Source organism: Ovis canadensis, chromosome 3, assembly GCF_042477335.2.
Source record: "Ovis canadensis isolate MfBH-ARS-UI-01 breed Bighorn chromosome 3, ARS-UI_OviCan_v2, whole genome shotgun sequence".
Taxonomy (NCBI): domain Eukaryota; kingdom Metazoa; phylum Chordata; class Mammalia; order Artiodactyla; family Bovidae; genus Ovis; species Ovis canadensis.
The window spans coordinates 138,654,309-138,670,243 of NC_091247.1; the positions used below are offsets into that span (position 1 = coordinate 138,654,309).

Genomic DNA, 15,935 nt, shown 5'->3' on the forward strand with positions numbered 1-15,935 from the left:
CTTGAGAGTCCCTTGGACTGCAAGGAGATCCAACCAGTCCATCCTAAAGGAGATCAGTCCTGGGTGTTCATTGGAAGGACTGATGCTGAGGCTGAAACTCCAATACTTTGGCCACCTCATGCAAAGAGTTGACTCATTGGAAAAGACTCTGATGCTGGGAAGGATTGGGGGTAGGAGGAGAAGGGGACGACAGAGAATGAGATGGCTGGATGGCATCACCGACTCAATGGACATGGGTTTGAGTGAACTCCGGGAGATAGTGATGGACAGGGAGGCCTGGTGTGCTGCGATTCATGGGGTCGCAAAGAGTCGAACACGACTGAGCAACTGAACTGAACTGAATCACTGGAAAAGGAATTTATTGAGTACCTGTTGTGTGCTCTCTGCCAAGTTAAGCCCCAAGATAGGATTGGTTGGAAGGGTAAAGAATAAGTATGGGGAATTCCCTGGCGGTCCAATGGTCAGAATCAGCGCCATCACTGCTGGGGCCTGATTCAGTCCCTGGTTGGGAAACTGAGATCCTAAAAGCCACTTGGCATGACCAAAAAAATAAGTGTAGGATACATTTTTAACCGTCTGGTAGTTTATAGTCCACTTTAAAGGATAAAACTGTGAGAGCATGTAGACTAGAATTCTAAATTATATGGTGCAGATTGTTCAAAGTACCATACAAGTTCAGGGAAGTTAGACTACTGAAGGTTAGAATCATTAGAGAAGCTTTCAAAAAGCAGCTGGGTTTCAGCTGAGCCTTGGAAGGTTATAGTATTGAGATAAACTGAGGCGAGAGAGAAAGGCATGTCTGAGAGTAGAGGGATTGTGTGTAGGCACAAAATTGAGAACAAGTGGATTTTGCAGATCAGGAGAGACTCACCTGGATAGAAAGCACTAATGGAAGAATAGGAGAAAATAGTTATAAAAATAAAAGAGGTCCAGAAAACTATACATTTTACATTCCTTTAAAATCTCCTTTGGGAACGATTTCAGCCCCCTCACCCTCAGAGTCGAGAAATTCTTCCCAGTGATTTAAATCCCTTTTGCTGCTGTTTTGACTTTTTCACGTTGTCTTAATTCTTGAAATTCAATTTGTTTCTTATTCTAAGCTCCTCCCATTAGGGTATTCTTGGTCCTCACTGGACCCAGCCTTTAGTTCTATAGAAAAGATCTAATGTTTATAATAATATCAACTCCCCTTTTGAATATTGATAATGAAAATACTCCCACCATCGTACACATGAATAAGAGTTTTCTAAGTTGGGGGTGCTTTATCACCCTTAATGTGCTATGCTGCTGCTGCTAAGTCGCTTCAGTCGTGTCTGACTCTGTGCGACCCCATAGACAGCAGCCCACCAGGCTCCCCACTCCCTGGGATTCTCCAGGCAAGAACACTGGAGTGGGTTGCCATTTCCTTCTCCAATGCATGAAAGTGAAAAGTGAAAGTGAAGTTGCTCAGTTGTGTCCGACTCTTTACGACCCCATGGACTGCAGCCTACCAGGCTCCTCCATCCATGGGATTTTCCAGGCAAGAGTACTGGAGTGGGGTGCCATTGCCTTCTCCTATGTGCTATGCTAGTTGGCATCTATTCAACAAATGTTTATTAAGCATCCACTGTGTGCAGGTACTGTTCAAAGTACAAACAAACAAATGAGGATTCTTGCACTTGAGGGGCTTATATTCTATCAGATGGCTTCTCTGCCAGGCCAACTTTCAAATAATGTCTCTCCTCTAAAAATTCTTTCTTTTTCCAGTGGACTAATTTAGTCAACTGCCAAAATCTTCTCTTTAAGACACTCAAACAGCCTTTTCCAAGCAGAAAATGTTTCAATCCACAGACAGAAGGATTTTCTTTAGGTACAGTTTGTTGGATTTTTTCCCCCTCCCTTCAGTTTATATCGTTCATTCCCCTGACAACATTTTTCTCTTAGAATATTTTGGGAAGAAGTTTCCTGTTCTTATTTTTCCTCTATAAATTACCTTGCTCACACATGCAGCCTGTGAGCTGCTGCTGCTGCTGTGGTTGTATTTATTTGTTGAACAATCCTGTGCTTTGAAATGATTCATTCAAGAGCCATGAAGCATTCAGAGCAGGATGTGTGACTCATTTCATAAACAGCAGCATCTTGAAGTAGAAAGCAGGAACCTAAGATTGACTAAGGTGCAGATGAAAGTTATGTTGGATTGAGGTGTGTGTGTTTAGTCCCTTCCCTTCTCCCTTTCCCCACTTTCCCAAACCTAAATGATATCTTGCACTGGGAACAGAAGTTCTCCAGTGAGGGTGAGAAGCATAAGATCTCCCAGTTTGCTCTTTCAGAATACGTGATCAGTTGAAGTGATTAAATAGTGTTTTCAAAAAGGTCAGCTATTCTTTCCACCCTGCTCAGCACCAATATCACTGTATTCTAGAGCTTTCTACCTATAGTTATCAGTTTTCTCCTGTTTTTCAAACTATTTTCTTTCATCAGGATATGCCCGAGTGTAGATATTATAACAAAAGAAAGCTATTCTGTTCATGAAGTGCTGCCAAACCCACAAACTTCGGAGAAGAGTATGGTTAGGTTTCAGCATAAGTGATTTTTCAGACTATCACAAGTAGAAACTCAGTTCCCTGATAGTTTAGGCATCCAGGACTCATTTCTTAGTAACTCAAGAGTTCTGATTTGTCTCCTTCCCCCAGTCTACTCTTCTAAAACAAGGAAAGGGACGTGAATTAATCATAGGTCAGGATATAAGAGCATTTTAAAATGTGAGGCAAATCCACATGGAAACTGGAGCTGTGGTGGCCAAAAACAACATTTCAGGAATGAATTTGGCTAAGGGTGGAGCGCATATTGCACAGAAATTTCATTGGTCACAAAAGTTTACCAAGGACTTAGCTTAAAACTGCTACATTTCTAATGCCCATATGCTTATGCCTGGCTCAAAGTCAATAGACAAAAATTTATCTTTAGTTTGGGCTAAGCTCTCATTTGCCCTGAACCTTCTCTTCAATTCTATTTAGTGGTGCTGTTTCAACAAGTGTCTGGGAAACTTGTCTTAACGGGATTAGGAAAAAAACTCTCTCTGCATTGACTTACTTAGAGTTATTCTACAAAGAAAAGCTAATTTTTAAATATACCTGTCTACCTTAAGATTTAAAGAGGGAAAGAGGGGAGAGCTAACTGAATATATACTGTGTGCCAGGTACTAAGTTTTATATAACTATTTCATTTAAAAGCTTAAGAAAAGTGGGGTATGAGGGTTCCTTCTGGGGTGCCTGAAATGTTTTATATCTTGACCTGGGTTGTGATTACAGCAGGGTAGACTTCCCTGTGGCTCAGACAGTAAAGAATCTGCCTGCAATGTGGGAAACCTGGGTTCAATCCCTGGGTCAGGAAGGTCCCCTGGAGAAGGGAATGGCAACCCACTCTAGTATTCTTTTTATTTTTCTTCCCACTCTAGTATTCTTGCCTGGAGAATCCCATGGACAGAGGAGCCTAACACAGTACAGTCCATGGGATCGCAGAGTCAGGCACAGCTGAGCAACTAACACTTTCGCTTTATTTCTTTTCATACTTATATAAAAATTCATTGAGCTCTACACTTGAGATTTTTGCAGTTTATATACATTATACATCAACTTTTTAAAAATTTAGGGCTTCATTCACTGACATGTATTCCTGATTTCCAGTTCCCACTGTGCTTGTTCTTCAAGCCATTCCTAACTTTTTACTTAGTTCTTTAAGTTTATTAGTTTATTTAGTCAGTTCTTCTTAGTTTATTTAGTCAGTTTGCTAGTAGGTGGGAGTCCAGTTTCTTATTACAGGAGACTGGGTGAGAATGAAACTTCCTAGAAATGGAAAGTATTTTTTACCAAAACTATGCCTTCTATGCCGATTCTAATGCTAATATCACTTTTCAGATTGACTTCCTCATAGTCCTGTAGTCTCTTTTATGCTTTTTAAACTAAGAAAATTTCCTTTCTTGATATTTTTTTTCCTCTGTTGAGGAGTGAAAATCCGAAATAGCCAAAAAGGAAAATAGCCGATTTGCTTTTCTCGTCCCCAGAGACAGGGGAGCCTGGTGAGCTGCCATCTATGGTGTCTCACAGAGTCGGACACGACTGAAGTGACTTAGCAGCAGCAGCTTTGCTACTAACAAGGCAGTGCATGAGAACTGCATTTAGTCTGTTCTTCTCCCAATTACAGTGCCTTCTGTCTCATCTTCCTAATTTCCTTCTCCTAAGTGTTTGCAGATTGGCAGTACATCAGCCATTTTCTGAAATGAAGTTGCAAGTTTTCTGCCTGTGTTTTTTTCCTTCCAAGTTTCTCATCCAAAAACATGTGTTTGGCAGTTTGGCAAAGGAAACTAAAAAACAGCCTTTTTGTTTGTTTGTCTTTTCTTTTCCCTGTTATCTTGAAGCAGAGTTTCTCAGCAGAGACACAAATGACATTTGGGGTCAGATAATTTTTTGTTTTAGGGAGCTGTCCGGTGCATTTCCCAGGCCTCTGCCCTCTATAGTTAAGTAGTAGCATTCCCTGGGTTGTAATAAGCAATTGTTACATTGCCAAGTGTCCCCTGGGGGGCAGAGTTGCCCCTATTTGAGAACCACTACCATAGAGTGTAAACTGTATTTAGAGGAAAAGTGTTTGAGGGGAAAGAATCAGGTTTGGGACTTCACTAGCAGTCCAGTGGTTAGGGCTCTGTGCTTCCACTGCAAGGGACATGGGTTCCATCCCTGGTGGGGGAACTAAAATCCCACAAGCTGTGCAGTAAGGCCAAAAAAGTTAATTTGGAGGGGAAAAAAAAATCAAGTGTGGCACATGATTAAAATTCCCATTAGATCTTCAGGTATGTTATCTAGATCAGAGCTCTCCAAAAGAAATGTATTGCAAGTCACAAAATGCAAGCTACATAAGTAGTATTGAATTTCCTAGTAGCCACATTAAAAAGTAAAAATAAACAAGTGACATTAATTTTAATAATATATTTAAGCCAATATATCCAAAATACCATTTTAACATATAATCAAAATAAAATTGAGATATTTTACATTCTCTTTTTCATTTTTCATACTAAGTCTTCAAAATCCAGAATGGATGCTAAGTCTCTTTAGTCGTGTCCAACTCTTTGCGACCCTATGGACTGTAGCCCACCAGGCTACCTCTGTCCATGGAATTCTAAAGGCAAGAATACTGGAGTGGGTTGCCATGCTCTCTTCCAAGATCTTCCTGACCCAGGGATGGAACCCATGTCTCCTGTGTCTCTTGCATTGCAGGCAGATTCTTCACCCACTGAACCACCTGGGAAACCCTTGTGTGCACAGTACAGGACAGTACATCTCGATTTGAACTAGCCACATTTCAAGTGCTCAATAACCACATGTGGCTGAGCGAGTGAAGTCGCTCAGTCGTGTCCCACTCTTTGCGACCCCATGGACTAGTAGCCTACCAGGCTCCTCCCTCCATGGGATTCTCCAGGCAAGAGTACTGGAGTGGGTTGCCATTTCCTTCTCCAGGGGATCTTCCCGACCCAGGGATCGAACCCGGGTCTTTGGATAGGGCAAATCTAAGTCGTCTTGGTCTCTAGCTATGGTAACAAATTAGCACATAATACTTTCCCTCTCCCATTTATGCCAAGAGGCTGTCCTGATTCATTTATTTGGGCAAATAAGACTCTCAGCTTTATTGTGTTACTATTTACATCTTCTCCCAAGGCATATAAACTGCCTTCGTGATCCATTATAACTTAAATTCTTCAGTCCAATTTTGAATAATATCAACCCTCAGTTGTCTTGGAGATGGTTAATACCTACACATTTATTGAAAATTATAATTTTTTACTCTACAACCAAAGTGAATATTCCCTAAGTTGAGTGGCTGTTTGCCAAAACCTTGGTAATAGGTAAGAGCAAAGAACAAAGGAAGACTCACTAACTGTATTAACAAATGAGAGAGCTGGATTTTTAAATGGGCAATAATTCAAAAAGGAGATCCTTTTAAGGAACCCCTCTACCCATTTTATTTAATTCAATAGAATAATCTATTTTTAATAAGGTCAAATTTTTATCACTTAATATTTTTAGACTTTTTAATTGAGAAACTGCTTTTAAAGGGATGGTTTCCTTAAGCATATGGTTCAAGATTCACCTAGAGGCTTCCCTCATAGCTCAGTTGGTAGAGAATCTGCCTGCAGTGCAGGAGACCTAGGTTCAATCCTTGGATCAGGAAGATCCTCTGGAGAAGGAAATGGAGACCCACTCCAGTATTCTTGCCTAGAAAATCCCATGGACAGAGAAGCCTGGTGGGCTGCAGTCTATGGGGTCGCAAAGAGTCAGGCACGACTGAGCAACTGACACTTCACTGCAGAGAATTCTTGAGTTAACTCTTAAATATAACAAGAGAGAATATAAGGAACAATGAAAATAATAGCCAGATTGACATTCACTTTGATTTAAAAAAAAAAGTATAGGACTTCCCTGGTGGTGCGGCGAACAGGAATGAATATACCTGCCGATGCCGGGAACATGGGTTCAATCCCTGGTCTGGGAAAATGCCGCATGTCATGGAGCAGCTCAGCCCTTGCATCACAGCTACTGAGCTGGTGCTCTGGGGCCCTCAGGCCATATCTCTAATGAGCCCCTGGGCCACAACTACTGACCCCGTGTGCCTGAGGCCTGTGCTCCACAGCGAGAGAAGCCCGTGAACCACAACTAGAGAGTAGCCCCTACTCTCCGCAACTAGAGGAAGCCCGTGTGCAGCAACAAATACCAGCACAACCGGAAATTTTAAAAACCGCAACACTCTTTCATTAAAAAAAAAACTTTAGTAAACTCTTATTCTCTTCCTTACTCCGGCAGGGAGAGATGACTGGAGCCAAAGCATGCCAGTGTCCTGCTTCTTAAGCTCCTCCTCTCCTGTTATTTTCACTCCTCCTCTGAAGCATACCATCTGATTTAGTTCAGAAGGATTCTTAGTTTTTGTAGTGTCATAACCCACAGTGGCTGTCTAATGAAGCCTGTGATCCCCTCCTCAGAATAATATTTTTAAATCAGTAAAATAAAAGACATAGGATTACAAAAGAAGTGATTATTTTGATATACAGTTACCAAAATACTTTTAAGATATTTGATAATACGTGTGCTTTTTTAAGCATAATACTGTCTGTAAGTTCTAGTGGCAGGTCTGGTGACTATCATAATTTTGAAATAGTGATGAGTAGAAAGGCTATTCTGAGATACCTATAATAACTAATGTAATATGAGAATATGTGCAATTTCTATGATGAATTAGAAATGCTAAATTTCAGAATTTAGTGAAAATGAAGATGTAATTTTTTTCCTATGATCACAGTTTTCAAAACCCTATGAGATGCTGATGGGTGGGAGATCCCTTTAGCCACGTTCAGGTCTCTTCAGATACCAGCTATTGGTTTGGAAAAAATAAACCGCTGAAAGAGGAATAGGGTGATATGAAGGGAGTAGGGTTGTGTAGCAGAGAGGAACAAGAACTAGAGAACAAACAGATCACAACTATGCAGAAAAGTAACAGGAAGGGGAGTTGCCTTTTAAAATACTAAATGATCCTAACTAGAGCAAAGCCTGGAAATTTAAAATCTTTCTCCAAGCAGTTCTGGGTAAGCTAGATTTCCGTAGAAAAGGACTTTCTGCTTGAAAGTCATTCTTGTGTATTCTAGAACATTGTGCCAAATTTTTTAGACTACCTACAGAAAATTTCCTTGAAGTACCTATAAATGTATTTTTGAAAAAAAGATTGTCATAACATCACCAGTACATTTTGAAAACATATACCCTAATCTGCTATTCTTCCTGTCCCTGTAAAGTGATTGTTTTTCCTCTTTCATAGACTAGTTCTGCTCATTTCCTTTTACCAAATACCCAGCAATCCCAAACCCTCGGCACTGATTTGTTTACCTAGAAATGTCATACCCATGGTTAGAAGACTTTTCCCCCGCTGTCCCACTCTCTCCATCCTTTCCTTAGGGAAAAATCTGTGACTGAAAAAGTTGATGCCTATGATAACTAATCAATGTCCATGTTGCCTAAAGTTAACCAACAATGGAGAAAACTAAAGTTCTTGGCTAAATATCCACACACTCTATTCAGTTTTGTTCGGGATCCATTGGAAACAACTAAGGCAGTCTTCTTTTGACTGTTTTACTTCTTGACTCTTAATATGTTTAATTGAAAATTCCCTTTACCCTTCAGGCTTGTAGGCCTAGCCTGGAAGGATTTTAGGTCTTAAGCTTCAGTTATGATAGAGCTTAGAGAAAATGTGGGGAAAGCTGCTTTTAGGTAAAATAAAGAAATTTAAATAGTTCAGTTTTGCTTTCTTGCCTGGATAGGTGCTAGGATGGAGCCAACTCCTGACTGGTTAGAAGTCAAGAAGAGCTGTGGATAGAGAGCCAAAGGAATAGTTTTGGTGGGAAATGTGTACCCAACTAATGGGAGTGAAAAAAGAGGACTAACCAATCATTATTTTTAGAAACAAAAAGACAAATAGAACCATGTTTCAGAGCCTGGCTAGTGAAAGAGCTGTGGAAAACTGCAGCATCCAAGCTGTTACTGTGTTGCAGGCATGTTTTAATGAAGGAACATGGCCAGGCAGCCTCAAAGGGAATTTTGAGGGTATCATTCTTTTGAATTACTGCTGTTCATCTGTTCTCTTCACCACCCCCTTCTAAAGAAAGGGGGGAGCATAAATTACTGTCCAATAACCCTGTCTTACTTAGTCATAAACTGAGGCAGACCTAGCCTCACATTTTCATTGTCCTTTCACCAAACCCCTAAATAAATAAAATCTCCATACCATCTCCTTTTTCCCTTCCCTCATCCTGTCTACAGGCTTCTCCCTACCCTAACAAAAAAAAAAAAAAAATTTTTTTTTTTTTTGCTTGCGTTTTTATTCTACCATTATGTAGTCAACAGCACTGCACTGGCCCCTTTATGGCTGATGGAGCCCAGGCGGGCTGCCCGATGAAGGGAGACAGCATTTGGCCGATGGGGCTGGTGTGTGCCATTACTTCTGGCCATTGGGCCTCTGTCCTCTACAGCTCCATCCTGGCTCATTAAAACCCTCAGCCAAATAGCTGGGCAGGCGCCTGCTGCAGCACTGTAGGGGCCAGGAAGTTAAATGGTTCTCCTAATCCTGCATAATTTATCTCTCTGTTAGCCCCCTCATAAATAGTCCAGTTCAGCCCTACCATGGAGAGCTTCATTCTGAATTTTCTATATTTTTGTGATGACCAACTAGTACCCAGCCTTTCTCTTCTCCTTTCTTTATTATCATTATTAAACATTATTTTCCCCTTGCTTGTTACGAGCTAGCCTTAATGTTTTTTTCATTTGGAACCTCCTGCCTGGATCCCACTTCACCAACAATCTGTCCATTTCTCTCATTTGGACCTGGTATTACAGAGCAGTTGGTGCTACGGTCTTCACTTCCCCTCTCCTCCAGATTTCTAGTGCTTCATTTCTCCTTTCCTATTTTCTCTATTTTAATGCATCTCCTCTCCTTTTCCATCATTTCCATTTTTTTCTTCCTTCCCATCTCCTCTCCAGTCCCTCTTTCCAGGGACCAACCTTACTGTAGGATGTTTGGTAGGACATTTTAAAAAGGGCACTGAGTCACTTTTTTTTTTTTTTCACATCTCTGTTTCTGTTTCGTTTCAGAGATTTACAAACGAGGACCACCTGGCAGTTCATAAACACAAGCATGAGATGACATTGAAATTTGGCCCAGCCCGAACTGACTCAGTCATCATCGCAGGTATTTGCTGCCCCAGAAGCCACGTGCCTTGATATCACCAGACAGTTAAGATTAATACCAGGGACCAGATGTACTGGGAGCTGTACTCCCCTTCTCCCATTAAGAGCCCTTATGTGATCTGCATTTAATCAGGAGAAAGGAACACTAAAAGCTCCCAAGTTTCTATTGTGCCCTCTACTCTCTCAGTTTTTAATATAAGATTGGGTTCTGCGGTTTTTGAGGTGGGTGTGTTGAGGTTTTTGTCTTTAGCTGTTTTCAGTCTATTCCCTCCTTGCCTTCTTTTTAAGACTTTGGAAGATTTGCAGATGAAAGATGCCTTTGACATTTTTCCCTACCCACAGCGAAGGGGTGAACAAAAGAAAGCAAGGAAGCTGGCCTAGCCTGGCTGCTTCTCTTTCACTGGGCGTCAGTTTTCCCCCAGGCAGGCGGGTTGTCAGTTCGTGAATTCAACTTCCCTTTGTGACCACGGACACCACTGAGGGCAAACAGGACGCTTAGTCAGTGGGACTTTTCTAAGGCAGTTTGGGTGACCTGGAACCTCTCACTGGTTGCTCTAGGTACTGTTTTGCTTGCCTGTGCCATTCTCAAGGGAGCATTCTCAGCAGCTCCTCTCAAACAGTGCAGTAGTTCTCTCATGCCATTTTCAGCTAGACAGGCAGACAAAGTGGGCTCTTTCTTTTGATACCACGAGGGGTTCTGATTTAGCCTGAGTTAAGCAAGCTTATCTCAACGTTTAGCCAATGGAGAATTTAGTGATGATTATTGTATTGTGTCAGTTAATAAGGCACAATTTCTCTAAGTGTGCTCATGTTCAGTCATGTCCGACTCTTTGCAACCGCATGGACTGTAGCCTGCCAGTCTCCTCTGTCCATGAAATTTTCCAGCCAAGAATACTAGAGTGCGTTGCCATTTCCACCTCCAGGGGATCTTCCCAACCTGGGGTAAAACCCATATCTCCTACATTGGCAGGTGGATTATTTACCTCTGCATCACCTGAGAAGCCCAATCTTTCTAAGTACTACTAGCCAAAGTGCTGGTTCTGTACATGAAGGAAGGGGCTTGCCCTATAGATCTCCTGTACCTTATTATTTGTTGAATATCTACTGTGTGTACCAGGCACTTTGCTGGGAGCTTGTGGATTGTAATTCCTGGAAAAAGACTTAAGTTGGGGATATTGTCATTAATGATCCTTAAGAAAGCCTGGGGAAGGTCCTTGGAAGAGTGGAGAGGACATAAACATGTATGTGAGCAACACATACTTAAATTTATTGTTGGGGCCTGTATATATGGAAAAAATTTTAGTATTTTAAGTCAAGTATAAGTGAATAATAAAAACAGTATCGGTACTCAGAGAATTATTATTAAGTGAAATTCATCGAAGAAGTTTATGAAAGAGGTAAATTTGGGGCTCTTGAAAGTCCCTTGGACAGCAAGGAGATGAAACCAGTCAATCCTCAAGGACGTCAACCCTGAATATTCATTGGAAGGGCTGATGGTGAAGCTGAAGGTCCAACACTTTGGCTACCTGGTGCAAAGAACCGACTCATTGGAAAAGACCCTAATGCTAGGAAAGATTGAGGGCAGGAGGAGAAGGGGGCGACAGAGGATGAGACGGTTTGATGGCATCACCGACTCAATGGACATGAGTTTGACAAACTCCGAGAAATAGTGAAGGACAAGGAAGCCCAGCATGCTACAGTCCATGGGGTTGCCAAGAGTCGGACACAACTTAATGACTGTACACACACCAAATTTGGGGCAGAGTTATCAAGCTGGACAGGTTATTCCAAATGCATGGAAATGCCTATGCCACCCTCCATGAGTAGGGAGAGAAAATGATAGAGGACGGTCCCAAAGAGGTAAAATGTTTCCCTGTTATTCTTTGCCTTCTGTTTCAGAGCATTCAGAGCATTCATTGCACATTTCAGCTATCCTATCTAGTCTGGTGATTCTCATATCTCCAAATTAAGACCTGGTACCTCACATGTATTTCTGTTTTCAGATATTCATGTCAGTGACTGTCAGTTAAGAAATTCCTTGTCCCCAAAACCAGCTCCTCCACTTTGATATTCAGTGATATCAATATTCTCAAAATCTTATATTGTTTTATTCTTTCTTCAGTTCTGACTGTTGTATTCCTTTCTGTGCTTCCTGCCATCCACCATCAGTGTGCTTGAATTCCTCCATAGTCTCCTAGCTGGACTCCTTGACTGGTCTCTCATTCTAATTCATCTTGCATTCTGTTGAAAAGCCAGACTTGGTGAAATTCTTGTCCTCTGCTCAAAATCTGTCATTTTCTTTTTATTTTCTCTTACTTTAAGGCTATTTTTATTTGGGTTTTCAAGCTTTCTATAACCTTGCCCTGTGGTATTCGCCCATCTTTAAATGCAACTTATTTCCCTAACATGACTGTCTTTTGACCTGCGCATACCTTTTTCTCTTCACCTATGTATTGGTGCCCATACCTGCTTCTCTCTGTGCCTTCACCTGCCTGACTCCTCTTAGCCTACTAATCTTCTCTCTCATCTACCCTCTGAAGTCATTCTTTAAGGCCCAGCTCAAGTCCCACTTTTTGAAATCTTTCCTAATTGCTCTGCCATTAATTTGTCTTTATTTCTGTAACAGTTTTATTCTCTGCCATACACGGCAGATATCTTTTGTATACTGTAATACTCTCTATATAAATTAATTTTATTTCCTCAACTAAAAAGCATCCTCTTAGTTCTCTATGGCAAGAACCATATCTTCTTTTCGGCCCAAACTCCTATACTTCTGTCTCTCCCTCTCCCCCTCCCCTAAACGTACACACAGTTGATACATATAGCAGCAAAACACAGAAAGCATTCAATAAACACCTGTTGATTTCTCTGGAATCATCAGAGTAAGCTAAGGGTTTTTTTTATATACATTTTCTGGCTGTTTGTTCAAGAATGGAAAAAGTTTATATGAGCCTCAGGTCAGAGATCCAAAAGGCCCTCTTCTGCTGTAACCATGCCCTTAGCTGCCCCGTCCTGTTCCACTTGAGTTGTGATTTTTTATGTGCCCTTACTGAAGTACTCTTTAAGCATAAGGGAATATTACCTCCACTCACCCGGGGATGGAGGGAAAGTGGCTTTATCGTTGGCCAACCAAAGCTGCCAGAGAACCTTTTAAAACTATTTTGGGAGGTTAGTGGTAAGTTTTCCAAACACTCTAATTCAGAAGAGGTTTTGTTTAAATTAAAAAAAAAAAAGTTACGTTGTTTCCATGGAAAATCCCACTGGACTATTCCCAATTGATCATGCTAGGAAGAGTGATTTTAGCCCCAGGTCTCACTCCTTAAAATATTGTTTAAATATCATTCTATCCCTATCATTCGGTTTAGTGGTTTAGAATATGAAATGAATCCCCGGGGTGATTAGCACCGCAAGGAAAACCATCATAATCGAGTTAGGACCAGAGAACAAGAATCAACTGACCTAAAAGAGAAAAGGGGCTTCCCAGGTGGCACTAGTGGTAAAGAGCCCACCTGTCATTGCAGGGGACATAAGAGATACGGGTTCAATCCCGTATTCAGGAAGATTCTCTAGAGAAGGGCATGGCAACCCACTTCAGTATTCTTGCCTGGAGAATCCCATGGTCAGAGGAGCCTGGCAGGCTATAGTCCATAGGATCACAAAGAATCAGACACGACCGAAGCAACCTAGCATGCAAGAGAGGAAAACTAGAAAAACAGGATGGGGAGAGAGAAGCTCAAATCTAAAATTCAAGTTGCTTGAAAACTTCCCGTGGGTTACCCAGAGCCTTCCTCTTCCCAAGGGCAGAGGCAGTGTACTGAGGAAAGATTTGTGCAGCCTCTGAGAGGATATTTTGGCTGGCAAATCTAAATCCAAATATCCTGGTTTCCGGAATTTGCTCTCCGTGCAGATCCCACGTGCATGGTCCCAGGTCTCCATGCAGTGAGGTCTATTGTTTGCAGTTTCCTTTTCTAGCTCACGATCTTGCTGTCTTGTTCCCCAGCCCCTAGATGTGCCTGGAATGCCTTCAAGAAGGTAGCAGACTCTTACCTTAGTGACAACCGAAAAACAAGGCCCCATTTCTTACTTGGTAGCTTTAGCAAGTAGACTCAGCCATCTGATCCTCAGTCTCTTCTCATCAGATTTTAGTGTCCATCTGCTTACACCTACTCACTTCAGACCTAGCAGAGAATAAGTGTAAAGAGAAAATGTCTCTTAACCGTACTTGATTTTCCAACCTAAAAGTTTCATAGACTTCACCTTGGTGGGCAGTTTTGTTTTGTTTTGTGGGTGAGGGAGCTGAAACCAGCCTCTGAGAGAAAGGTGGTTACATAGATAGTCACACAACGAAACATTGTTTTGTCGTCCCTCTGCTGGCCTTGAGGCAACACAGCACAGACACCCTCTGGTGGCCTAACACCAATCTTTACTGACTAGTGCTCCATAAAAGCAAAATTTGCCTAAACACAGAGATTCTTTCCAAACAGAAGAATAAAAATGTGTTCTTGATGTGCTCTCTAGTTTTAATTTCAGATCAAAGCTAAAATAAAGGTTCCTTTTCTTTTCATGTCTACAGATCAAACTCCTACTCCAACTCGATTCCTGAAGAACTGTGAAGAGGTGGGACTCTTCAATGAACTAGCTAGCTCCTTTGAACATGAATTCAAAAAGGCTGCAGATGAAGATGAAAAAAAGGCAAGAGGCGGGACTTTTGCTAAAAAAACTGGTGGTGTGCAGATCTAGGCAACTTGCACTGTGCTCTGGGATAATTTGCATAATTGGTTAAAACAACAAATTATGGGCTTGGTTCTATAGAACCAGATAATACTCACTTATCCTTGTTAGCTATTCAAGTCTTTAGGGGGTCCAGGTGATGGATAAGCACAAGTGTTGGGTCTTCATCAAAAACCAGTTTTCTTGCCCTTCTAGTGGACATTGTTCAGTAATCTATTTTTTAAATTATTTTTGTTCTGAATATGTTACTCAAATTTTGTTATACAATGGGTTTTGTTTCCAAATCCCACTCTTTTCTGCGCTAATCAGACTTCTTACCTGGATTGTTTTATTCAGTCAGCCAATCAGTAGACATTTACTGAATTTTGACTCTTCTTTGTTTCAGTGTATGTAACTCCTACCTCCAAGTAACTCTGTAGTAATAGTCAAGACATTAAGCTTAAGAAAGGATGTTCTTAAAGGCCTTTCAAAGGCGATCAGACAGGATGGTGAAAGAACCAGAAATTAGGTCACTTTGGGAACATTTAAAGAAACTGCTATTTTTTATTTTTATTTTTTTCCCTGCATACACATGTATATATTTTTTATCGCATAGAAAGGATCATACTTGTCTCCTGTTTTATTTTCTTATTTTGATTTGGCCACACCCAATGGCATTGCGGGGAGAAGGCAATGGCAACCCACTTCAGTACTCTCGCCTGGAAAATCCCATGGTGGGCTGCAGTCCATGAGGTCACTAGGAGTCATGACTGAGCAACTTCACTTTAACTTTCCACTTTCATGCATTGGAGAAGGAAATAGCAACCCACTCCAGTGTTCTTGCCTGGAGAATCCCAGGGACGGGGAGCCTGGTAGGCTGCCATCTGTGGGGTTGCACAGAGTCAGACACGACTGAAGTCACTTAGCAGCAGCGGCAGCAGTGGCATTGGGATCTTAGTTCACCAACCAGGGATCAAACCCGTGCCCCCTGCAGTGGGAACATGGAGTCTTAACCATTGAACCACCAGGGAAGTGTGAAAAGAAATCTTATTGGAACAAAATTGCAGTCTTCAAATAGTTGAAGAGTTTTGTGTAAGAGAGGAGTTAAACTTACTCTCTGTGGCCCAGAAGTAGAAATAGGACCAGGATAGGAAGCTATCACAAGGTATGTCCAATTATATGGAGGTCTCTTAGGATAGATATTGTGGAGAGGATTAAACTATTGGAATCACTTCAGATTCTGAGATGCTGTGATCCTGATTTTAACCTTTATATTCAAGATCCCTAGAGAATCCTTTAATTTGAAAGATTAGAGGAAATAGTTCAAGAAGCAGAGTCAAAGAAAAGTAGTTCCCATGGAATAAGGGGTTTGGGGGCAAAAGAAAAAGTCAAAGTTTACTCTATTTTAGAATTATAATTCTGGGTTATTAGTCACTACTTAAAATCAGATATGTGTTCCATAAT

At 41.3% G+C, this 15,935-nt stretch overlaps 1 protein-coding gene across 5 annotated transcripts in view; it reads left to right on the forward strand.

Annotated features, from left to right (window-relative positions):
• LOC138437283 (cyclic AMP-dependent transcription factor ATF-7) overlaps positions 1-15,935 on the forward strand; it is a 97,534-nt gene that overhangs the window by 55,592 nt on the left and 26,007 nt on the right. For 4 of the 5 annotated variants that reach the window (XM_069584268.1, XM_069584270.1, XM_069584267.1 and 1 more), the window contains 2 exons: positions 9,666-9,762; positions 14,335-14,453. In XM_069584268.1, coding sequence (XP_069440369.1) covers positions 9,666-9,762; positions 14,335-14,453 — 216 coding nt within the window. Of the gene's footprint in view, positions 1-9,665; positions 9,763-14,334; positions 14,502-15,935 lie in introns of those variants that run through there. The other variant, XM_069584271.1, reaches the window with a different exon arrangement.